The sequence below is a fragment of the Chrysemys picta genome, chromosome 2, assembly GCF_011386835.1.
Source record: "Chrysemys picta bellii isolate R12L10 chromosome 2, ASM1138683v2, whole genome shotgun sequence".
In the NCBI taxonomy this organism is placed as follows: Eukaryota; Metazoa; Chordata; order Testudines; family Emydidae; genus Chrysemys; species Chrysemys picta.
In genome coordinates, this window is record NC_088792.1 from 70563558 (window position 1) to 70590206 (window position 26649).

The 26649-nt window shown below is 43.1% G+C and overlaps 1 protein-coding gene across 1 annotated transcript in view; it reads left to right on the plus strand.

Moving 5' to 3' along the window:
• The window catches only part of KCNH8 (potassium voltage-gated channel subfamily H member 8), a 356652-nt gene that overhangs the window by 120081 nt on the left and 209922 nt on the right, over positions 1 to 26649 (plus strand). The window contains exon 2 of the mRNA XM_008170570.3: positions 10337 to 10570. Within this exon, the coding sequence (XP_008168792.2) occupies positions 10337 to 10570 (234 nt within the window). The remainder of the gene's footprint in view (positions 1 to 10336; positions 10571 to 26649) is intronic.

The following is a 26649-nucleotide window of genomic DNA, read 5'->3' on the forward strand; positions in this document are numbered from 1 at the left end:
AATTATGGAATCCAGCCGCAGTGACAGAGCTCATCTGAATGAGTGGAAGGAAACAGTTTCAAAGTATAGGAAAGAAGCCAGTGAACGTGAGGACAGGAGGGACCAACGTGAGGACAGGAGGGACCAACGTGAGGACAGGAGGGACGCTCGAGATGAGAGGTGGCGGCAGGAAGACCAGAGGAGGCAGGATGCAACGCTGGGGCTGCTGCGTGAGCAAACAGACATGCTCCGGCGTCTGGTGGAGCTTCAGGAACGGCTGCTGGAAAACAGACTGCCGCTTCAGCCCCTGTTCCACCCTCCCCATGTTCCGTATCCTCCTCACCCAGACGTGTAAGAACGCGGGGGGGGAGGCTCCGTACACCTTCCCATTCCACCCCAGTAGACAGCCCAAGCAAAAGGCTGTCATTTTTTTAACCTTTTCTTTGTGGCTTTTTCCTTCCCAGCAATCCTCCTCCCAAATACCACCCAGGTTCCCTCCCTCTTTTTCTAATCTATTAATAAAGAATAAATGATTTTTAAATGATAGTGACTTTATTTGGTTTGAAAGAAAGCTGGGGGAAGGGGGAGGGTGGGTTCCTTACAGAAAATGAGTCAATAAAGGGGGCGGGTTTTCATGAAGGAGAAACAAACAGATATTTCACACTGTAGCCTGGCCAGTCATGAAACTGGTTTTTAAAGCTTCTCTGATGCACAGCGCTTCCTGGTGTGCTCTTCTAATCGCCCTGGTGTCTGGCTGCGCGTAATCAGCAGCCAGGCGATTTGCCTCAGCCTCCCACCCCGCCATAAAGGTCTCCCCCTTACTTTCACAGAGATTGTGGAGCACGCAGCAAGCAGAAATAACAATGGGGAGATTTCTTTGGCTGAGGTCAGAGCGAGTCAATAATGATCGCCAGCGACCTTTTAAACGGCCAAATGCACATTCTACCACCATTCTGCACTTGCTTAGCCTGTAGTTAAACAGCAGATGACTCCTGTCCAGGCTGCCTGTGTACGGCTTCATGAGCCATGGCATTAAGGGGTAGGCTGGGTCCCCAAGAATAACTATTGGCATTTCAACATCCCCAACGGTTATTTTCTGGTCCGGAAAGTAAGTCCCTTGCTGCAGCCCTTTAAACAGAGTAGTGTTCCTGAAGACGCGAGCGTCATGAACCCTTCCCGCCCAGCCCGCGTTGATGTTGGTGAAACGTCCCTTGTGATCCACAAGTGCTTGCAGCACCATTGAAAAGTACCCCTTGCGGTTTATGTACTCGGTGGCTTGGTGCTCCGGTGCCAAGATAGGGATATGGGTTCCGTCTATCGCCCCACCACAGTTAGGGAATCCCATTGCAGCAAAACCATCCACTATAGCCTGCACATTTCCCAGAGTCACTAACTTTCGTAGCAGCACCTGAGTGATTGCTTTGGCTACTTGCATCACAGCAGCCCCCACAGTAGATTTGCCCACTCCAAATTGATTCCCGACTGACCGGTAGCTGTCTGGCGTTGCAAGCTTCCACAGGGCTATCGCCACGTGCTTCTCAACTGTGAGGGCTGCTCTCATCTTGGTATTCTGGCATTTCAGGGCAGGGGACAGCAAGTCACAAAGTTCCATGAAAGTGCCCTTACGCATGCGAAAGTTCCGCAGCCACTGGGAATCGTCCCAGACCTGCAACACTATGCGGTCCCACCAGTCTGTGCTTGTTTCCCTTGCCCAGAATCGGCGTTCCATGGATAGAATCTGCCCCATTAACAACATGATCTCCAAAGCACTGGGGCCCGTGGTTTCACAGAATTCTGTATCCATGTCCGTGTCAATGTCCTCATCATGCTTGTCGCTGCGCTGCCGCCGCCGCTGCCTCCTCGCCTCGTTTTTCTGGTCCTGGCTGAGCATAAACTCCACGAGAAGCGCGAGGTGTTTACAATGTTCATGACTGCTGTCTTGAGCTCAGCGGGCTCCATGCTTGCCATGGTATGGAGTCTGCAGTGTTCACCCACCCAGGAAAAAAGGCGCGAAAATGGTTGTCTGCTGTCCGTTGCTTTCATGCAGGGAGGGAGGAGGTGAGGCTGTACCCAGAACCACCTGCGATGATGTTTTTTGTCCCATCAGGCACTGGGATCTTAACCCACAATCCCAATGGGCACGGGAGACTGCGGGAACTATGGGATAGCTACCCACAGTGCAACGGTGCAGAAATCAATGCTAGCCCCGGTACTTGGACACACACCACCGAATTAATGTGCTTAGTGTGGCCGCATACATTTCGACTTTATACAACCTGTTTTTCAAATCCGAATTATATAAATTCGGATTAATCCCGTAGTGTAGACATACCCTTAGAACTGTGATAGTCAATGGTGATTGGTAACATAAGTAATAAGGTATAGTTTCTGTTCCCTGATTGGAAAAAGAGGACAACAGATTGCAAAAACCATTAGAGCTCTGACTCTCTGAGGGAGATATACCAATTTAGAGAAAGATAGAAGCACAATTATGGTATTTTTTTTTAAATGGTAGATCATTTTCCTTCTGGACTTTATCCAGATCTGCTAGAGGATTGTTCCTAGAAAAAATTAGGCTACTGTAAGAGTTATTGGCTGGGTGCCAAGTTGGTTGGTTGGGTGGTTCTAGTTATGAAAGGTATAAGTAGAATGATCTTTGTTCAACTTGTTTAATTGACTCTGAGTCTGTGCCAAGGGTCTGCTGAAGGGGTTTGGAATTTCTGTTAGCTTTTTGTGCTTCATACATGCTTTCTGTAGGCATTCATGACAGTAAAATTGAATTACTTGGATGTTCACAGAAAAGGAACGCAAAGGAGCAAGAATATAGCTGAAACAATTTGGCTTTTAAATCCAAATGAATGTTTGTGTAATGTTTTTTGCAGTATGCACCCAGTTCTGCTATATTTCTACAGGAATTGCTTGATCAAATATTTGTTTTTCTGAGTTTACTGCCTTTTCTTTGGCATACAAATTTCCAAAAATGTCCTTCAAACTTGGCCTGCAAACTTGGATGCATAGCTAGTTTTTTTTTTTTTTTTTCATTCAAAGTTCACACTTGCAAGCACACCTTGGAAATAAATAATAAAGTATCCAACATGCCTGTTAGGTACCCATCATGTGTGTTGGGATGAATTGGGCTGTTCACATGTCACTCAGAAGTATCATTTCAGATGTCTGCAGACTCAAGGAGGCATCACTTGCATGTGGCCCACATTTCGAAGCTTATCTTCACCACTGTAAGCGGTAGAGATTTAATCTTTTTAAAGGAAATCTGGAGCACAGTTGTGCAGCAGGTTTGGTTTTTTTTCCCTCAGAAGCTGTATTTACGTGGCCATTAGCGGGACTCTCACGATTTCTAATCAATCTTTTAAAGCATTATTAGACTGCCATACTTGAGCACTGTCACCATTCATCCTTTACTCGTGAGCTGTTCAGCAAGTGACACTTGACTTGAGGCAGCACACAGACGCATTTACATTGATGTAGTGAAACAACTAAATGGGAATTAAGAGATGTTGCCTTTTACCAGTTTTATTTTAAGAGAAATATGATTAGTGGTTTCTACACATATGCACATGTGGAAACAAATTTTCCAGTGAACTGTTTGTTTTGTATTGCCCACAGCAACTCTTCTACTGTAAACCAGTGGTGCCAACACTTTTCTTGTCATATTCCTCCCTTACCAGTAATGGAATCTGTCCATAACCCCCCTACATTACTGCACAGTTGGCACAGCAGAGGAGCTTGGGCTGAAGGTGTAGTTGGGGTCAGAACTGGAGCTAGGCTGGGCTGGAGCAGAGCTGTGACTGGCCCTAGAGCTGTGGCTGCGCTGGGAGCAGAGCAGAGCTGTGGCAGGGGGCAGAGTGGAGATGGGGCTGGGGGCATAGCTGGGCTCGGGCCAGAGTGGGGCTGGGTGGTACTCCCTCCCTACCCCCTGTGGGGGCTGGCCCAGGCACCACTGCACCCCCCCAAAACATTCCTCTGGACCTCACAGTTTGGGGACCACTGATGTAACTCCTTTTTCCTCAGCTTCCAGCCTACAGATTTCTCATTTGTATACTAAATCATTCTTCCTACTTTTGTATTTTATGAGATGACTGGTTTTCAGTAAAGCCCATTGAGTTTAATGCCAAAGCTTTTTGTCTGTCACCTTAAACTTGACCGATCTGTGGTTTCTATGGTTCATTTGTGGAATATTACTGCAGAATGTATGCACAAAACAAGAGTATGGGATTTTATTTCAAATTTCAAAATTGTGGAAATAAACCACTATTAAATCAAATTACTTAGCTGCGAAGAAACATTATGCCAGTATACATTTAAAATAGTACTTAATAGTATTTATTTTTTAGAATCTTTTTAATTAACGAGCAGATCAATTTTTGTTTAGAATCCACTGGGCCTATATATAAACTATTTTTAGCACAAGTGTTGAAGCAACTCTTACAAATATTAATTGTTCAGGCAGTGGAAACATTTATACATTTTCTTCTGGTTTTTGTTTATTTCATGGATAACTATGATTTATACTTTGTATAGTAGAATTATAAGTACACAATTTCTAGTTAAAGTGGAATTTGCAAATCAGGAAATAGACTATGGCCCTGATCCTGCGGCATTAAAGTTAGTAGGAGCTTTGCCATTGACTTTAATGAGTGTATGATCAAGCCCTAGGAACCTGAGCCAACATATTTTAAAGTCAGTGGAAAGGCTGCAATTGAGTTCAGTGGGTTTTGGATCAGGCTCTTTGAGCATTGTTTTTCTCTGATTTATGCAGCAGCACTGATGTCAATGGACCAATCCCAAATTTACTTCAATGTAACTGCTGGTAGAATTTGCCCCTATTCCATGATTTACAAGTTCTTAGTATAATTAGTATATTCTAATCTATTCCTGTATCTAAAAACACATTCAAACTCTCCTACAATTAGGTAGCATTCTCCAGAACCTTTTTTGTCCTTTCAGTGTTAGAGTCTGCTTCATGCATCTGACACTGAATTAGATAAAGAGATAAATGACTTTGCAGTGGATAATTGTAATGTAAGCAATAAGAAACCCAGAAATAAATTAAGTTTATAGCTACAGTTGCTTTTGGGATGTGAGATCCATCAGTTTTATACTGTAGCACCATCATTAAGTTGCAGTGCAAGCATATGATTTTAATTCTTTTGGCAGTATGGGGATTTGATTTTGTGTTGACAGCAGGGGCAGTATATGTCAATGTACAATTGGTAATAATTATTCCCTAGTTAGGCAAATAAAAATGACAGGCTGAGGAGTCAAACAATATATTGAACTGATCTAGATTTTTTAAAATAGATATGTGGCAAACAAGAAGTATCTATTTGAATTTCATCAACAATTTTGAAAAGATCTTTAATTAGATAGTAGCAAAGAGTGAGTAATTGAACCCAGACATGTGAAGTGTAACCCCTGAAGGCAAACCTATCCAAAGAAAACTCTGCATTGTCCTAAAAATACTGGTGTCCCAGCAAGTATCAGCCAACATCTCTCACTATGGTGTAAATAAGGAGTAACTCAGTTGAAGTCAGTGGAATTTCACTGATATAAAATCTAAGTATGAGGAGAATCAAGCCCATTGTTTTTTCCTGTAGGTTTATACACTGTTTCCCCACCAAACAGCTATGAATACTTAATTGTTTACATATTTAGATTTATACATTGTGCAGACTGACCCAAGCCATTATCCGCTTATGAATATTTATCCAGGGATGCATTTTATTCAGCATCTTCCCCCTCACCACACAAACAGTTCTAAACAATGAAAGATGTCTGCTTTGGGAGAAAGCTGCACCTGGGTCCCCTTTAGGATGCTGTAGGGTAAACACACATTAATGAGCAGAATACAAGAAAAATACTGGCTTTGGCATTCAGGGTGAAGTTTGGACAGACCACGAAAGGCCACCTACAACACTGAAGCCCTGCATTTTATCTTGATGGTAGGAGAAGCACAGGCAAAAAGGCTGTGCAACGGGACCTATACGCCACATGGAGGGGGTGCCATACTAGTCCAAAAGAGACCAGAACAGAGGGGGCTGCTGAGTTAGGGTGATTGTGTGGCCCTCGTGAACCAAAAACCCCAAAAGGAGTTGCAGTCACCTTCAGATTCATCCACCGGGGATTGAAGTGAACTGTTCCCTGCAATTTGAAAGGTTTAAACTGGATTTGAACCTCCAATCAAAAACTCCAGTAGCCAGCCCCTCTTTATTTCCATGCCACTTCAGCAGCTCCCAGCACCACCACCCACTTCTTCAATGTCTTTAATGTGATTCCTTTTGCCTATTAAAATGTGGGGGACAGAGGCTGTTTGAAGAGGAGCAGAATTTGCCAGCTTTACAACTAGGCAAACAATTTCAGGCCATGCTTCTGAAATTTCACATGAACAGTTGAAGTTTGCAAACACATTGAACTTTAAAATCAAGACTGAGTTTGAGTGGGCTTGTGATTTAATATGACTATTGCATATAAGAGCTTCAGTCTCTAGATGAGTCATGATTCAGATGTTTTGAAAGAGTGGTACATAACTAAATTATCAGAAATTTACCACTATTTCATGTGATTTTTGTCTTTGGTGTAAACTACAATTATATTCTGAACAGTGGTTCTGTATGTGACATTTTACCAAAGATCCCTAAATGTTAGGAATTATCAAATAAAATGTGATTGTAACTAAACCCCTAACCAGTATCACTGTTATTCTTCAAGTAGAGTTATATGGAGCCTACCATGAGTTGAGAATGGGCCGCTGCAACAAGAGAACTAAGAAACAGATTAATTTATATAGTGGTTGTGATTCACCTTCCTGTGCATTCTACAGTATCCCCGTCTCTGCTGATATGAGGCCAAAGCTAAAATGATTAGAACATTAGCTCATTAGCATGCACTTTTAAGAAATGTGTTTAGAAAAATGCAGTTCTCATTTCTTACACACGTTCCAAATTAACTTCTTTGTAATGTATATTAAACGCGTGATCAACTTGGCTGGAGATAAGACAGAAAGTTGTTTTTTGTTTTGTTTTGTTTTGTTTTTTAATTGGGTGAGCAGGAGCTCAGACTTCTGGAAACAAGTTTGAAATATTTGAGAAGCAACAATAGGGGGATTGAGAGAGATTCAGGATGACCCTGCCAGCAGGTAGGGGATCTTGGGGGACAACTACTGCACTGGTGGGGTGCAAAATAAACTTTATTAAGAAAATGCAAAAACAGGGAAAATTCAATAGTGAGGGGTACGGGGTTTGTTAAGGTAGACAATTGGGGAGGGGTTTCTTTTAGTAAATAGGATAAGGGGTTTCAATAGTGGGGTACAATACAGTGGGGTCCAATACAGTTGGTAACCAATTAACACTGAAGTATAAATGTAACAGGTAGCTAACAGTTCCTATGTAAAGGGTGTGTCACAGCAGCATATAACCAACTGACAGTTATGGGTAAAATGTGTTAAATAACCAACAACTCTAGGTAAAAATATGTCACAGTGGTGTAAATGTAAAATGTGAGGTGTGTTAGAGAGAAAAAGGGTAACCAATGGGGTTTTATGCTAGACTTCAGTAACACAATTGAGGTTTGGCAGCAGCAGGAGCGGGGTGAGCACGTGGGGGAAGGGATTAAAAGAGAGAGAGAGAGAGAGAGAAAGGCAGTGGTAGAGGAGTGAGGTTGGGGGATGGGGGAAGAGGAGCACGTGGTGGAGCAGAGACCAAAGGCAGAGGCGCTGCAGTGGGAGATTTAAACTGAGGGAGACACAGAGAGCAGACAGGCTGCAAGTTTAAACAGCAGAGAGACTGCAACGAGTGACTGGGGAGCTCGGGGGGAGACACGGGCAAGCTTTGGGGGGGGGTTAGGGCAGCGGGAAGACAGACAACCACAATTATACAGAACACAGTAAAATCTGATCTATGATCTAACTTAACCAAGACTACACAAATTAGCAAGTAACAGAACACAATGCAACAATTTTTTTTAAAATCTAACTTACAGAGCACAATACAAACAATTCTTTAAACCTAACTTAACCACAGCTCTGCAAAATGAAATTACAACTTATCTAGACTAAGAACCTGATTCTAATAGGTGCACCTTACACTATGCCGCTTCTTTGATTGGGAGGGGGAGCAGTTCCGGAGGGCAGAGTGGTGTGTGCCCAGGGTACAGCCCTGGGGGGGGGGGGGTTAACTAGTGGTGGCTGCAGCAGTGGGGTGGCTGCAAGCCGGCAGCCCAGGATACAGTCCAGGAAGGCACAGCCTAGCAGCGGCACAGGCTTATTTCCAGCAGCAAAGGCGCTGCGGAGCAAGAAACAGATTACAGATACAGACCAAGGAGTTAGCTTGGGTCTGTTTGCTGGGGAAACAAGGCCAGCAGCTAGGACAGGGGGAGTTTGCAAGAGGGAGTTCTTACCAATCCCCAGGACAGCAGCAAGCACAGAGACAGGAATGGCAGTAGCATCGGAGGATGGAGAGAGGACTTGATTCGCTTACAATAATCAGGAGATTTCCTGGCACAAATTCGTTGTTCGTGGGAGGGGAGTTTAAAAAACGGGAGTACGCTCAAAAACAAACGAGAGCGGGGAGGGGGGCCCACAAAGACCCCTAGCTGATCAGACCAGGTGGCAAAGCAAGGACCTTCTCCAAGGTCTGATCAGAAAATGTCCGGCTTTAAAGGCAAACTCAGGCAGTTTCCCACCAGTACTTTTGATTGGCTCCTCTTGATACAGGGGAGGAGAGAAGGCAGGGAAAGGCTGCAGGTAAGCATAGGCATGCCTGGGCATGTTCTGAGCCACAGGTATGACTCATGCTTAATTAGTTGACCACTTCAGGTCTTGCATTTCTGGGCAGCGCCCCCCACACCGAGCCAGGGTCTGAACAAAGGAACCAAACAAAGAAGCTCCCTCCCCTAGCAGAGCAATGGCTCCAGTTAGTCTGTACAAGCCATTCCTATGAATAGGGCTGTGACTTTAGTTAGCACAATGGCCGGGAGGGGCGGCCACACAGGACAAACAGAAAGAAGAGGGGGAAAAGGAATGCAGCAGGGGGACAGCTGTAACAGACACAGGAGAAAGGTGATTGAAATTAGGATTGCTCTCTTATGTTGTGGTCTCAAGAATGAAGAAGTTGAAGCACTAATCTAGCACCAATTTTCAAAAGTATTAGGTTTATGAAGATACAGATGGTCACCAAATGAGATTTTGAAAAGCACCTGCCCAGCTTAGATATCTTAGACATCTAGGGTTTCATTGTTGGCTAATTTTTCCTTAAAGATTTTTTTAGAAGCTCTTCTGAGCTCCTCCACTATTAATTTTCAAGTTACCATTTCCTTAGTAACATAAAGATTAGTCCTTTTGTTTTCCTTCTTAAAATCAATTTGCATGAAATGACTCTTTAGAAGTCTTGCTCACATTTTAAAACACATTGCAAATAAAAATATGAGGTTTAATAAGCCTGATAATATTAAAGGGAGCAAAGTATGTGGTCCTTAGTTGAGCAAAACTCATTTACTTCAATGGGAGGCTTGCTTGATTAAGAATTTTGTCCCAGAAGTTTTTTATTTTTTTTTAAATCATAATGTAACAAATATGTTATAGATCTTTTTAAATAATGTTAGGTTTTTAAAGTGAATGCTTGTGAAAAGCATTTGTGTGACAGATTTTTAGACTGAAATCTGCATCCCCAAAGAGGAGATGCACCCTGAGAAGTAAGAGGGCAGCTGTCTCCACAATGCTTCACCAGCATGCCTCAATTCCACCTTCAGAGATGCCTCAAGAGATATTGTAAAGGGGTATTTAAGTTCTTCTCATTCAGTCATTGGCTTCTCTACTAAGGTGCTCAGTTGTGGTTGTTTTGATATATTGACAGCAGTCCACTAAAAAGTGCTCTGAAACCATTAACTTATTTTAAAAATACCACACCGATCATGAAGAGCCATTTAAATGGTAATGACAGGTTTCAGAGTAGCAGCCGTGTTAGTCTGTATCCGCAAAAAGAACAGGAGTACTTGTGGCACCTTAGAGACTAACACATTTGTTAGAGCATAAGCTTTCATGGACTACAGCCCACTTCTTCTGGCCACTGGACTTAATCTAAATTCAGTCTAGTGAGTGAGAAATGGAAGTTTCAGTCTGATCCCTCTTTCCCACAACCCCTGAGTTATGGGATAGGTAAAGTTGGGGGCATTGGTTTGCTATTATTCTCTTTATTTCAACCCAATAACATTCTTCTGCTGTACACAGGCTGGTTTTATGTATTCATGCACAGTTGTGGCATCCATCATAGCTATTCAAAGAACTATGATAGACATGCTGTAATTCAGTCTGTAATTCATGTTTTACTTCTGTGTTCCTCTGCAGATAGTAACTTCATCCTTGCAAATGCTCAGGTGGCTAAGGGATTCCCTATAGTTTACTGTTCAGATGGCTTCTGTGAACTTGCTGGATTTGCACGAACTGAAGTCATGCAGAAGAGCTGCAGCTGTAAATTTTTACTTGGTGCTGAAACAAATGAGCAGATGATTCTTCAAATTGAAAAGTCACTGGAAGATAAGGTGGAATTCAAAGGAGAAGTCATGTTTTATAAGAAGAATGGTGAGTTTTATTGCTTTCATCAGTGTTCTATTAGTTCCAGACAAGCTGAAATTTGCTATTATTCAGCATAGTAGTTCTATATCCACTGTATTTAACAATACTGCATGTGAATGTTCAGAAGGCTACAGAATGGATTTGCATAAAGGCAGGGCTGTTATGGTGGTAGAAGTGTGAATATATATGTAGAAGTGGTAATATCTATGTGATAAATTGCAGGGTTTTGTAAAAAGGCGGAGAGACATAAATTGCAGTGTGGAGCACTGAGTTTTATTCAGTGTAGAAGATGCACCATGTCTACTCCTCTTGTAATCAAGCATTGACCTGGTCTTATTGAAACTTTAAAACAAAAATTAAATTAAAACTCACCTACAGACAGAGACTAAGCATGGAAAAATTCAGCCTGATAGAGCTGGTTGGAAAATTCACAGTGAAACTGTTTTCCTTGGGAAAATACCATTTTGACCAAAAAAAACACCCCACAATTTTTTCACAAAATGGCTTGATTTTGAGAATTTCCCACAAAATTTGTTCAGAATTGGAACGAACAAACAGATTTTCAAATATCAAAATGTTTTACCAAATGGAAATTCCAAGTTTCAACCAGCTCTACTGATTCTGAAATTTTCAGAAAGTTTTGAATGTCTTAGAGTGCTCTTTCTCTAGCTGCTATAATACATGTAATAGCCAAGGTTTAAAAAACAAACAAACAAAAAACAGGTGCCTAGACTTAGTTCAGTGGATATTGGATTGGGACCGAAAAGCACAAGCCCCTACTTATTTACAGCTAAAGGAGTTCATATTTGTATGAAGAGGTAGAGGCTTGTGCGTTTTGAGCTGAAGGCCCTAAGTTTGATCCCCATTTATGACTGTGATATCTGTATGTGTCTGCACAGAAGATATATCAGCAAGGGGAAAAAAAGACTTGGATTTGCATCAGCATGCCTGTAGACAAGTGATATAGACCATTCTTCCACCCATTCTGTGGATGGCAGGCTCCTTCACTCCACCTCTTAGAACACCTCCCTCACTCGTTGCTAGGTGTTTTGATTGTGTTGCCTTTGAAGTGAAGCACTGGCCATATGTGATGCTCAAGCACGAATAACCAATGGGTGAGCAACTGACATAATGCTGTGAGAATGGTCTCAAACAATTAAAAATATTTAGGGCTTGAGGCTGTAGTTCACTGTGTATCAGCTTTCATTTTTATTTTTTAAGCTTAGCATTTGTGAACAAATGTTCTGGCTAGGTGCCTTCTTCACAGCTCTTGCTTAATATTTATGTGCTGTTGAAATGTTTCCCTGTAGAATTATATTACTTTGGTATTATACGTTTTTAAAGATGAGCATTTTAAAATAATGGATATACTCTGAGGAAAGAAAAGACTATGTATTGAAAATACTAGGAGAAGAATTGTCCCCTTTTCTGATTGCAATATACGAGGGAAAAGGGTCATATAGTCTATAGGCTCATAAACCTCAGGCTAATACAAACTCCATATTTAAAGTGTCGTATTATGTACAAACATTTTGAAGATGCAATAAAAGGCTTCCCTCTCCTACTTTTAGCATTTAAAAGAAAATGTTGCAGTGTGTCTGGAGCACATGTTCTGTGAAGCTGATTCAAAGTTAATTACTGATTTACTGATCTTTCTTGGATATGAAAAATGTTCCAGAATTTCAAGGGCCACCTTTTTTTCCCCCATTGTTGGATAGCGGTGACTAAACAAAGTTCTAAGAGAGAAGATTTAAGATTAGGTGAATGGAAGAATTAGGGCCAGTTGTACTCACTGGCTTTTACCTGGGATGTAAATTGAATTCTCACTGCACCATCAGCAATGAATATCGCCTATAACACTTATGGTGGTAAAAAAGGCAGAAAGAAATTATCATGGAATTGTAGGTAGATTTCCTTAGCAATTAAGGAGTTGGATCACAGATCAGTTGGGATGGACAAACTGGTTTGGATAAAAAAATTTCCACCTACTTTCACCTCTTAAACCTTTGTATATAATTTGAATCAAACTCATCAAATCATTTTCAAAGTATAAACAAATTCCTCTTACTATCCATTATATTTTATTTTCATGTATTTATGCACCATCTGGAAGTGCTGAAATATCATGAGACTGTTTTTGCATAAAACGGAAGAAAGGCAAGAAATCTCACAAGAAAGATTATTCTTGTGGTTTTTCAACTCTCAGTTGCAGACCCAGAAAATTTGGCAAAGCATCCATAATTTATGTATCTGAATAAAATGGAATTACTGAAACTCTGAGGTTTGCCCAGAAATTGAAGACATAAGACAGTATGTGGATTTTTTAAATTTTATTTTAGCTCTTTAAGGGCATCTATGAAATACAAAAAAGTGGTTTTTGGGTTTTTTAATTTAAAAAACAAAAGAAAAATTGAAACCCTTTCATTGAAACCACTCCCTTTTTTTAAGCCTTGTCCCAGCTGTCCTCACTTTTTTGGCAAAACTGTTGGCAAGAGCAAACGGGACAAATGCCCACTTTTGTTCAAAAAAAAAAAAAAGATGTGGAGGAACATGGGGAAAGAGATGAGAGGGTGAGCCCCATGAAGTGTTCTATTATTCCCTTTGAGAGAAATGGTCGCCCTAATCATAGAAAATCAGAGTTGGAAGGGACCTCAGGAGATCATTTAGTCTAACTCCCTGCTCAAAGCAGGGCCAATCCCCAACTAAATCCCCAAATGGCCCCCTCAAGGATTGAACTCACAACCCTGGGCTTAGCAGGCCAATGCTCAAACCACTGAGCTATCCCTTCCCTGCCCTCAGTCACATGAGTATCTGGGTTTAGGACACTTCACAGGTGCAGACTCACTCTGGGTGCTAGACCAATTGGGATTCATTGCACATAGTATACATTACTAAGAGTCTGCATAATTAAAGAAAATGATAGAAAAAGGGAGAGAAATAAGGTTCTGTTGGGAGAAACCCTAAAACAATCTGCACAGGCTAAGCCAGAGGTCCCAAACGCACGTGGCCCGCGGGGTTCTTTCGTGTGGCCCGCCAAGCTCCCCGCACCCCCTCTGCCTACCCCGTGGCGCCGCGAGTACTGTGCCACTCCCTGAAGCGGCTGGAACGATATCCCTGCAGCCCTGGGCGGGGGGAGGAAGGAAATAGAGGGCTCTGTGCTCTCGCTTCCAGGCACCACCCCCTGTAGCTCCCATTAGCCGGGAACTGGGAACCACGGCCAATGGGAGCTTTGGGGGAGGTACCTGGAGGAGCAGCAAGAGCAGCACATGGCTCTGTTTCCTGCTCTTCCCCCTCCCCCCCGCAGGGACTCCGGCCGCTCCCTGGAGCGGGGCCAGGGCACGGAGCCTGCTCTGGCCATGGTACGCGGCGCTGCTACCCCGGAGCCGCTCTAGGTAAGCTGCGCTGGGCTGGAGCCCACACCCCTCCTGCACCCCAACCCCCGGTCCAGAGCCCCCTGCCACATCCCACACCCCAACTCCCTGCCCTGAGCCCCCTGCCGTACGCTGCACACCTCCTGCACTCCCTGCACCCCGACCCCCTGCTGCAACCCTCACCCCTCCTTAACCCCCCACCCCAATTCCCTGCCCTGAGCCCCCTGCTGTACCCTGCACACTTCCTGCACCTCAAATCCCTGCCCTGAGCCCCTGCCACACCCTGCACCCCTCCTGCACCCCCTGGGGACAGGGAGGAGGCAGAGTTGGGGTGAGGACTTAGGGGAAGGCATTGGAATGGGGGCAGGGAAGGGGTGGGAAGAGGCAGGGCCTCATGGAAGGGGTGGAGTGGGGGTGGAGTGGGGGCGGGGCCGGAGGCAGCAAGGGGTGGGTGTCAATGCACTAGTTCTCATGCGGCCCTCGTAGTCATTTGAGTTTGAGACCCCTGGGCTAAGCCTCTGCTGGGTAAGATTTATGTTGTAAGAGTAGTCAGGCCTCAGGCTTCTGATACATGACTTTAAAAATAAAAACTAAAAATTTACCTCAGGAAGGAAGTGAGTTTAGATCATAAAACCCTTGTACGTGTTCCTCATGGGAAGTGGGGCTTACTCCCATTTGAAACCTGTGTAGGCACATAAGTTATTAAAAATCATTATAACTTTTATTTTAAAAGTGCTCTTCATGCTGAGAACTAATTAGTTACCAAATTTCCTATTAGATTTGTACAGCTACAAAAACCACTCTATTAAAAATTCAGTAGATTTGTCCAGCTCTTCTCAGTGTGACACTTCACTTTCTTCAGTGTGTCCTTTATCATGGTTATTTGCTTATTTTTTGGCTCTCCATCTGATACGAGGCATGCATCTCTCCATGAATTGTGGTTCAGCTTTTAGCTTCTACTTCATATTTCTGACAAATACCATTAATAGGTCATAACTTGCAGGTACATAGCATCAATGTGCCCCCTGATCTTAGTTGCTTTATACAGCAATGTGATTGAGCTGGAAGAAGTCTGAGAGTTTTGCTTTGGGAAGGGGTTGGCTATTGGATAGCTGTGTAATCCCTGATCCAACTAGTGAGGAACGTAACTCCCTGCAACCTATGTTGCCCAGATGGCTCTTTTGCCTATCCTGCACGAGGAGTCATGTAGCATAGAATAAATTCCTAAAGTTCTGACCTATCATGCATGGGCTCACCTTAAAACCTGAGATAGAACTGCCCCAGATAATCGAAAGTCCTGGTCAGTAATGTGAAGAGATGTCCTAGTAGGAAAAGCTGTTACTGTAATATATTACAGTCCTTTAATTTGCTTGTGTTTTAGAATTGCAATTTTACGTATAAGCATAGACAGAGAATATGGGGTAACTTTGGAACCGAGTTAGCTATCCTGCAAAAGCCAACATGGAAAGTCATGGGGAAATACTTTTGAAATGTGGGCACCTGCAGTAATTTCAATCTGCAAAAACAGGAATGTCCCCATTTGAACCTGCTAACCTCATATTTGACTATGTAAGGCATTTCCTACTTATTAAAAGGATATAGAACATCCTAATGGCTATACTTAGGTGAACAACATCGTTATATTAGTGCTTCAGCTGCGAATCTCAGTAGATCAAATATGGACTTAACTGCTGAGCCACTAACCTACTTAAATGTATACACTAGATCTGGCTTTAATAAAATGGTTGTAGTATGTGTGCCTGTTTATTTTAATAAGCCCGTTAGATAAAATGCACACTATCTAGATAAGACACGTTAAGCAGACAGGAGTGCTGAATTAATGAAGATGTCCACAAAAAATTGTCTGAGCCATGTATTTATTGCACTCAGCATCTGATTATAGTCCTTTGTTCATATAGTCCTGGGAAGCAAACCAGTGGTCAAATTCTTAGGCCTAAATTCTGCACTCAGACACCTATGTATGGTTCCCAATTTAGTTAACAGAAGTGTTATGTGCACACTCAATAGACTTATCAGACAAACAGGGCCAAATTTAAGCCTGGTGTGAGCAGGGGCAACTTCACTGACTTCACCTACTTGACCTATGGCACCTGCTTACACCATATCTAAATTTGGCCCATAGCAAGTGTGCAAAGTTTTACAAAGTTGTCTGACTTATAAATGTGAGAACAGGCTTGTTCCCTCTGAGTATTTATTTTTGTTTTAGAAGGAACAGAAAGCCTTGAGACATACCAGCAAAAAAATATCAGATTATTCTATAATTCTGCAGCATGCCTGACTTCTCTAATTGGCAGGTCTGACATACCCTCTAGGCAGGCTTGTCTTGCTACCTCAAGAGCTGTCTCAGGCACAGTTCTGAGTTCACAGTACAGATTGGAATGTCCTCTCAGCACTTATTTAAAAGCTTCATAATGAGCACTGAGCTATGATAAATAATGATTATCAGAGGACACCATGTTTGTGAAAATGCGGTATCGGGTTTTTTTGGTTTACTTTCTCTCTGTATTTGATGTAAAATGTAGGGCTAGTATTTTGTAACCATTTAGTAATACTTTTTTTATGCCTTATCGTGCTGGCAAGACACAGACCCAAGCTGCAAAATCTGAATACAAGTTCAGTGCTGGAATTTGAACGCGCATAAACTTTTTCAGTGTTTTTATCTAAGCTTCCAGTTTGGCATATTATGGAGAGAAACTATTATGAAATTTGAAATCAAGATTAGGTTTGGATTTTGAGTCACTACGTAGGTTAGGGTGTTTGGATTCAAGTTTCTATTTCAATCCCATCTCTAATGCTATCCTAAATTTAGTGGGTTTGATTCTTGCCCCCAGCACCCTACCAGCTTCATAATTAATTTTCCCCCCTATCACTTAGACATTTCAGTGGTAGTTCAGCTCAAGAATGTAATTGTCAGCAAAACAAATTACAGGTTCTAATTAAAGCAACCCCACTAACTCTTAGAACAAGTTCAATGGAAGTTTTAGAAAAAGTACTGCTTTAAACTGACATCAGCAGAACGTAAAACTAGCTCGTAGGCACTGAACTGAGAGCTGCATGAAGTGTATGAGCTGTACGTGGAAAGCGTTGGCATACCAGAGTTTGGGGTCACTTATCAAATATGTGTTGATGTCAGCAAATTGTTGTGGTAAAAAGGAAAAAAATTCAGAAATATTTAAACAGTTTCAACATTTCCAAAATGAAAGTTAGGTTTTGGGGGCTACCTTCACCAGGGATTCACAAAATAGAGGAGGACAAGGTGGTGATGCCCCCTGTCCTTACACTCAATAGCTCAGTGGGTAGGGCACTCAGCTGGATGGGAGAGACCCAGTTTTGAATACCCACTTTGGAGCAGGGATTTAAATGCAGGTCTCACTCCTCCCAGATGAGCGCCCTAGCCATCAAGCTATAGGTTCTCTCTCTCTTTCTCCTGTTGAAGCTGTTCTACTTTGTATATGTATTTCTGTATTCTTTGGGCTAGAGAGAGTGAGAATGACTCCATAGCCCAGTGGTTAAAGCACTAATTTGGAGGGCGGGGCCCCTGGGTTCCTGTCCCTAGATGAGCACCTAAGTGCTTGGGTGCTTTTAAAAATCCCACCCTATATTGACTTTTATCATATATCTCAGGGTTTATGTGGCTCCTGTCAGCTTCTAGCCTCTTACTTCACAACATCTTGAGTAGAAGTATGGTGACGTCACAACATCCTGAGTAGAAGTATGGTGACGTAGAAAGAAAGAAGGCAATTTATCATGGTGTTTTCTACTTCAGAGAGCTTTACAGAAAGGAGTACTTCAGCAGGATATTTTCATAGATCTTTTCCAAGTAGACCTTTGCTTTACCACAGACGCTGGGCCAAATTCTGATCTCAGTTACAGCAATGTTAATTCAGAGTAACTCCACTGAAGTAAAGAGATTTACTGTGGATTTACACCAGTGCAACTGAGAACAGAACCTTGCTCACTGGATCTCATTGCTCGAATAATCTGCAACCAGAAAAATACAGCATTGAAGAAATATATTTAGACAATTCTCATCAAGTTAAATCAGGTCTTCGGAAGCCCCAGAAGTAGAGCACTAACCAGTAGTAGATTGGACTTTTTCCTATATTTGTCTGTCTAAGAAGATGCTACTATGAGCTGTGTAATTGTTGAAGTAGTCAAATGTAACATCTCTACACTGAACATGAATTGCTATTGAGGTCACATCCTGACTCATTCATGCCCTTGACAGACTAATTCCCTTAATCTCTCCCAGAACTTGAACAGCCCAATGACTTTGTCTCTTGTTAAAGAAAATTTCCTCCTTTTTGGCCAGCTACTTTACTTTTCTCGCTAAAATTATGACTACTTAAACCTTTTTGTTTTATTGTGAGATTTCTCCTTTCAAGAATCAATGTAATAGAACACAGGTGTTCTGAAGAGCCCTTTTCTTTCTCTGTCAGTGTAGGTGAATGCACTTTAGCAGTTGTATGATAATCAGTGGGACTACTGAAGGAGTAAGGTGTTGCTCAGTGGGAGTAAGGATGCTGGGAGCATTAGACCTGATAAATTAAAAACAAAAAAGAAAGCTAGCAAAACTGAACAGCTTTATTATAAAATTACTGAATACCATTTAAGAAATGGCCAAAGTGGGCAGCTGATTAGGAAGTTTAGGGCAGATCCATCTTCTGTGATGATGACCAGATCTGGCAGCACTAGCTAGGGTTGCCAACTTTTCAGTGTCTGAAAACTGGACACTTCTGCTCCTCCCCCTCCTCCTGAGGCCTGCCCCCTGCTCCACCCTCTCCCCCAAGGTACCACCCTCCACTCATTCCTCTCTTCTCCCCCCCCCCCCGCGCCCAGCCCGGGGACTGCCACACTCTCCCCACCCCACCAGTTACTTGCGGAGGGGGGGGGGGCTCTCTCCTCCCGCTGTGCCTGCCCCCTGGCACGTTCAGCCACTGTCCCTGGCAGCCGGGCCCAGGTGGGGTGTGGCCTGCTGCCACCGCCTTTTACAGCCAGGCTCTCTCTGAGGCAGCCCAGTCACTGCATTGGGCAGCTGGGCTCTCATGCCAACCCAGAGCGGAGTGGCCGGCAGGAGAAATGGGTGGTCCCGTCCCTTCCACTCCCCAGCACATTTCTGGCTCACTTAGCCTGTACCCTGGCAGCCGGACCTGGGCAGGGAGTGAAAGGGGCAGGACCATCCACTTCTCATGCCAGCCACTCCACTCTGGGTCGGCATGAGATCCCACCAGCGTACCAGCGAATGCGGTGGCTGCCTGGGGGAGAGCGAGAGAGCCTGGCTGCAGGAGGCAGCGGGCAGCAGTGGGAGAAAGACAGAGCCCCACCTGCCCCCAACAGACTACTCTGGGGAGCATTTGCACCTGCATGCCCCCCCAACTCTTTGCTCCTGCAGGCGACAACCGGACTTTTGGTCAAACCAGACTTTCCGGTCAAAAACTGGACACCTGGCAGCCCTAGCCTACATAACAGAAGGAGAAATCTCTTGTTAGCAGGTTAACAATAGAAGCTATCATCATTATTTAAACATGGAGTGCAATAACTAAACACAACAACATGAAAAGGGGGTTGAGGAGAAGTAAAAAAGAACAACCAAGCACTAGTAATGAAAGTCTGATATTGTTCAATTGAAATTACATATCCCATTGACCACAGAGTCCATCTTTTTAATTTATAAAGCTAGCTTTACCATTATTCCCACTGGCCTGTTTTACTTGTAGCTCAGGAGTTTCAGCTCCCTGGTGCTCTACTAATTACATTTTAGATAAGCTTTGATTTTAAAAACCTTGTATATTAATGCAAGTAGATAGGGAGGAATGCTTTGAGAGAGGAAGTTATATCCTATTAACAGTCACTGATAAGAAACACTTTCGTACCTTCAGCACCTTTTTTCTCTCTTTCCTCCAAACAGTTGACCTTATTCACTTGTGGCCACTGATTATCATTTGTATTACTGTGGTGCCTGAAGGCCCTATTGAGACTGCAGCCTTATTGTGCCAGGTGTTACACAAATACATAGTAAGAGAGAACCTCCTCTGCCCTGAAGAGTTCACAGTTTAAAAATGCAAGACACAGAAAGGGTGGGAAATAGGAAGTATTGTTATTCCAGCTTTTATAGTGGAGAACTGAGGCACAGAGACATTAATGGCCAGATTTTCAAAAGAGCTCCACACCCATTCGGCACCTCCATGAAGTGGCCAGACTGCGCTTAATGAAAGAGATAAAATAAGGGGACAAATTTCATTTTAAAAATAGAAATGGCAGTAAAATAGCCTGTTAGTAACATGATCTGAAACATTCATGATCTCTCACTGTAACTCAGTTATATTTAAACAGAAATATTGCTGACTGACTGATGGAGTTGATACTGTTCTTATATTGTTAGTAGGTTGTGTCAACTTCAATGCCAACTCCATTGAATAGCAGCATGATTTAATTCTGGCATAATCCAGTGAAAATGGATTTGTTCCAGTAGTTTCAAACTGTGATAGTCTTAACCTAATCCATACATGAGTTTTACTACTGATGGCACTGTTATAGAGAGAAACAGACTTTTCTCTTATTTATAGCGATGTTTGCAAGTGACTGCTGTTCACACACACACATGCAGTTTATAGATGCATTTGAGACAATCAGTTGTAAGATGTTACATGTATTTTCTTATTTTTGATCAGGTTTTTTTACTGCTTTTTTTAAGTGTCCATTTTAAGTACATTGAGGTAAGGGTGATGCTCCAGCTCTTTTCCCCGAGTGGTTACAATTAAATTAACACTCAGCAGTTAATCGTTCCAATATGCATGACCAGGCATTTTTGAACAATGATTTTCACATTTCAGATTGTCCATTCATTTAGCATGCTTAGGTTAGAGTTCCTCATGCTCTTCCCTAGTTTTGACTATTCTAATTTTATGTCTTCTGTAACTTTTGTCACCTTCTACTGATCCTCCAATGTTAATTTTTTGCTAAGCTGAAAATTGAGTGACCATTTATTTCTTCTCCTGTTTTCCATTTCTTAGCTATTTTCTATTCCATGACAGCACTTTGTCTTCTCCTGTTTTCCATTTCTTAGCTATTTTCTATTCCATGACAGCACTTTGTCAAGTTCAGACACTTTTTAATATCCTCTGAGTAAGGGGGAGCCTCTGGGAGTCACATTTCAGCCCCTGGTTCCCACCTTGCCCTGTAATCTGCTCCAGCCTTGTACCAGTAGGAAATCACTTCTCGTTCCATAGTGGCATAGCTGTGCTGGCCAGTATGTTGGGGTGCAGTCCAGGCTCCCTGTTCCCACCCATACCCTACCCTTTCTTCACTGACCTGCACAAGAGGGTGATTCATGGCCTCAGCCATGCTGCTGCCCTTCCCCTCACAGTATGACCTATGATGTGGGTAGCCCACACAAGCAAATAAGGGGGATACTTTCTTGCCCTTTTTGATGACTTAGGTTTTTTACTACCCTCCATGAGGCGTTTTGTTTGACTTTTTGAACATCCAAATGAATTATATGAACTGATTATCCACATATTTTTATAGACATTCAAAGAATACTAGTAGATTATCGGAGCACAATTTTCCTTAATAGAAGTGATGCTGTTTTGTCTCTATCCTGTCATGTTCATCGAGGTGCTTTGTATTTCTATATTTAATCTTTGACTATTGGCTCTTCAAATAATATAATAATTCTGGTTCCTCCTAATTCCTATTTTATGCTATTACCTGCCTTAATTTGAGTTCCTTGGTGTTGGCTTCATGTAGGCTGGATTTCCATATTCTGAAGGATTCCTATGTTGGAATAACTTCTTGAACTTTGTCATGTATTCATACTGTTTCTTCCTTGTCTTCCAATTCCACTCTTCTAAAGGGGAATGAATAACTCTGTGTCTCTCCTCCTTCACTAGCCTATATGCTGAATATAAGGATGCCAGTTTTCCTCATTGTTAACTTTAGAGCCTTCTTTACCAAGGCTTCGTCTTGTGCAAAATGCACCTACTCATCTTATCTATGGGTTAGGCTACCTTAAGCAAATCAGATCTGTGCTTTGGTCACTCCTCTGGCTCTGTCTGTTTCCATGACAGTTGACAGCCTTGGTCCTGACCTTCAAAACCATTAAGGAACCATGCCTGAGCTACATTAAATACTATATCTCTAGCTATGAATCACCAAGACAGTTGCTCTTCTCTGGAACAATTCAGTTCACAAAGCTCGTGGCAAAACATGTGAAAGACGGTGATGAGATATTCTTAGACAAGGGGATCCTGCTGTTGAATGAACTTCCAGAAGAGATTACACAAATTCAGAGTCTGACCACCATTAGCTTATGCTGCAAGACCTTGTTCTTTTGATAAAGCTTCCCCCACCCGTCTAGTATGACATTTACAACAATCACTATCCCATTTAGAAAAAACATCCCCAACATTATCTCAAGAAGCAGTATCTTGTACCTGAGAAGGAAAAAAATTCCAAGGAATCTGTGAAGTACACAAGGGGCCTTGTTATACCAATTTAAGTTATGTGGGACATGTTCAGATCCCATGATTGTAGACTGTGGAGGGAAAGAGATGGGGATGAACCATTGCTTCACTGATGTGTAAAGCAGGATCATAGGAGGGACAGGGGTTACTGCAGGCTCTGGACTCTTCTGGCAGCTGTTACAACCCCACTGTGGAACTCAACTTTTCTTAGAGCTACTTGGAAAATTTCTGACAAAACAGTTTTTCATTGGCATTTGCTCATTTGTTCAAATCAAAATCTTCAGCAGAGACTGTTCGAATTTGACAAAGTTCCTCAGGAAACCAGGGCTGATAGTGCTGTATGAAAGAATTTTGGGGCCCTGTGCACTAAGGCAGCTGGGAGACCCCCCCCACCTTCCCTGTCCCTGGGAGAGAGCGGCCCTGGGGGTGTGTATCAGGGGGAGGCTCCACAATGAGAGGGGGTTAAGTTCTTCCCTTATGGGGGGGCGGGGGGGATTTGTGAGAGGCCCTAGGTGTGGGTGTTGAAGACCAGTCCCACCCTGTACTTATCCTGCAGTGGTTCCTGTTCTGTGAGGCTGACTCAGCTTCCCACTCCAGCTCCCATTGGTTCTCACCGCATTGTGCAGGCAGGGCCCTCCTGCTGCATCACCCAACCTCCTTTCTGGCCTTCATGATTTTAGTTGGCGTGTGTGTGTGTGGGGGGGTTGTTCTGACTCCCTCAGCCAGTGATTCTCCTTCCTCCCACCCCCCCCACCCCCCCCGCCAAGATGCACCAAGTCATTTTGGTTAATCTGAGCCTGCAGATGGAGCTTTCAAAACCTTTTCCCTAAGGGCTGTTCAGGACTTCCATGGTCTGTGGCTCTGAGACAGCCACTGCCCTGAAAACAGAGACCCTGGTTTACAGGGTTCATGACTCAGGAGCAGCCAGCCAGGCAGACTGCCAGTGATTTAGGCATCCCAGGGTTTACAAAGTCCATAGTTTGGGGACGGACAGCTAGCCATGGAGACAGTCTCTTTTTTGCTGTGGATTTCATTTTTGGTTTTCATTCTGAATAGGAACAAAACCAAATGGAATTATCTTTCTCTGCACACCTCTAATTGTGCTAACCCCTGGACTTGCTGTAGGGAGTAGATTTGGCCAAAAACATTATACGACATTGTGTGCTTTTATATAAAATTTTAGCAGTGAAACGGTTAAACCCTACAATTTTCCAACTCACAGGGTTACTATAATTCTCTTCAGTGAGCAGGCTCACTCTGTGTACAGCATGTGCTCATGCAGATTCAAATGATGAATTGGGAAGAATAATCCTCTGTACAGCCTTGTGTAATTCCTCAGCATGTGCTGTAAAATCCTATTATGCAATGAACGTAACCTGGCAGAAAGGGCAATGATATCAAGCCCAAATCGCGTCCTCTGTGACATGTCAACTCTGAGAAAACTCTCAGGCTCCAGACTTAGGAGCTTTTTCCAAAAAAGTGCCAGGCAGCACAACTTCAAATGCAAGTGACAACTCTGTAAGAATGTATGTATATGCTGGACATCTCTTAATTTAGGTTGTAACTCTTGATGGATGTGAACAGAATTAAAAAAAAATATTAATTGACATAAACTGATGATGATCGGCGATACCTCGATTTCGAGGATGATCTCTACCACGGATTTACATATAGGTCCTGGCATGACTCAAGAGTCCGATCCTGGAACTGCAAATCCACCTGCAGTAGGTACAGACATTTTGTAGCAGGCCAGTGGCCTGCTGGGAGATGGTTATTTCTTTTTCCTTCCTCCTCTCTCTTTTCATCTTCAAGGGCAAGGCGCTTCTCCTCGAAGCAGGCCACTGTCTGATGGAGGATATGGCGCCATTGGGGTCGGTTGGTGGCTTGCTCTTCCCAGCTTGTGATGTCCACATCAGTTTTCTTGAGATACACTGTGTGTCTTTGTAGCATTTCCTCTGACCATGGGTAAGCTGAGAGTAGAGGACTTGTTTTGGGAGGTGAGAGTCTGGCATCCTCACACAATGTCCAGCCCAGTGAAGTTGGTGCATGAGGATCATTGCTTCAATGCTAGTGACATTGGCTTCAGCAAGGCTGCTGGCATTAGTGCGGCGATCTTGCCACTTGACGTGAAGATTCTTCCAGAGGCATCGTTTGTGATACCTCTCCAAACTCTTGAGTTGCTGTCGATAGGTCACCCAGGTTTCACATCCATAGAGGAGTGTAGGAACAACAATTTAAATTTATGGAGATATCCTATCTCCTAGAACTGGAAGGGACTTTGAAAGGTCATTGAGTCCAGCCCCCCGCCTTCACTAGCAGGACTAAGTACTGATTTTGCCCCCTCAAGGATTGAACTCACAACCCTGGGTTTAGCAGGCAAATGCTCAAACCAATGAGCTATCCCTCCCCCCCATTGTCTTATAGACCTGGATCTTGGTGTCCTGCCATAGGTCACGGTCCATGAAAACGCGTCAAAGCAATTTCCCAAAAGAAGTACTTGCGCACTGGATCCTATGCTGGATCTCGCTGTCGATTTTTGCATTTTGAGAAAGTTGGCTACCAAGGTAGCAAAAGTGCTCAACTGTCTCCAAAGTCTGACCCTCAATGGTGATTTGTGGTGGGTCATGTGCAAGGCCTGAAGCAGGTTGATAGAGCACTTTAGTCTTCTCAATATTGAATGAGAGTCCTAGGCTTTGGTAAGCTTGTGCAAGAAAATCCAGTATGGACTGAAGATCATTCTCAGTGTGCACGAGTATGACACAATCATCAGCATACTGAAGATCAGTAATGGATGCCCTGAAGACTTTAGACTTCGAGCGGAGATGTTGAAGATTAAAGAGCCACCCATCCATTCTATACTGAATGTCAACTCCACTGGGGAGGTGATCTTTAACGAGGACCAAAATGGCTGCTAAATAAATGGAAAACAGGGTTGGGGCAATAATGCATCCTTGCTTAACCCCAGTTTTTATGATGAAAAGTTCTGTCTCAGGGCCATTACAGAGAACCGTGGCAGTCATCTGATCATGGAGAAGTCTTGGGATCTTAATACATTTTGGAGGGCAGCCAAATCTGACCAGCACCTTCCACAGGGCTTCGCTATTGACAGAGTTAAAGGCCTTTGTCAAATCGATGAAAGCTATATAAAGGTCCTAATTTTGCTCCCAAGACTTTTCCTGGATTTGGTGGGCAATGAAGATCATGTCAGTTGTCCAGCATGATGATCTAAAACCACACTGAGATTCCGTCAATATTTCCTCAGCAAGGAGAAGTAATCGTTTTAAGAGGATATGGGCAAGAATTTTCCCTGCTGTAGATAGCAAGGCAATGTCTCGATAGTCTACGACTTATCTCCTTTCATAAAGATTGTAACAATGTTAGCATTTCTCAAGTCTTCTGGAATCTTCTCATTATACCAGATATGAAGAAAAAGTTTGTGGAGCTTCGCTACCAGTTCTTCATCTCCAAACTTGTAGACTTCAGTTGGTATGCCATCTGGCCTGCTGCCTTGTTGTTCTTAGTTTGCATAATGGCTTGTGTTACTTCTTCGAGGGTGGGAGAGGTCAGCAAGAGATTCTCTTTCATGTCATTGAGGTATAGAGTCAATAGTGGCATCAGAGACCATTAACTCACGGTTCAGGAGTAACTCAAAATGCTCTTTCCATCTGGCTTTGATGGCTTTGCTGTCCTTAAAATATGTTGACCCGTCTTGGGTTCAGAGTGGTGTAGGCCCATGGGAGCATGGGCCATAAATGGCCCCTATTGCCTGAAAGAAACTACTCATGTTATGTTTATCAGTATAAAGTTCAATCTCCTTGGCCTTTTCTTGCCACCACTTATTTTTGATATCATGGATTTTCCTTTGGATTTCAGCCTTGAGTTGCCTGTACGACTCTTTCTTCTGCTGATGTGATATGTCATTTTGCCACATGCGATGAGTTTTTCTTTTCTGGTCAAGCAGGCCCTGAATCTCCGCATCATTCTCATCAAACCAATATTGGTGATGGCGGGGAATACAGCCAATGGACTTGGCACATGCTGAGAGAACGGCAGTCTTTAATCCTTTCCAGAAATTTTCATTATCAGCGGTAGCTGATTGTCTTCTCTTGGAGATACTGCAGAAGTTTCTCCCGAGTCACTATATCTTCAAGGGACTGGACCTTGAATTTCTTTTGTACTGATTTTGCCTGCTTGCGATGTCTTGAGGCAATCTGGAAATTCACGATTG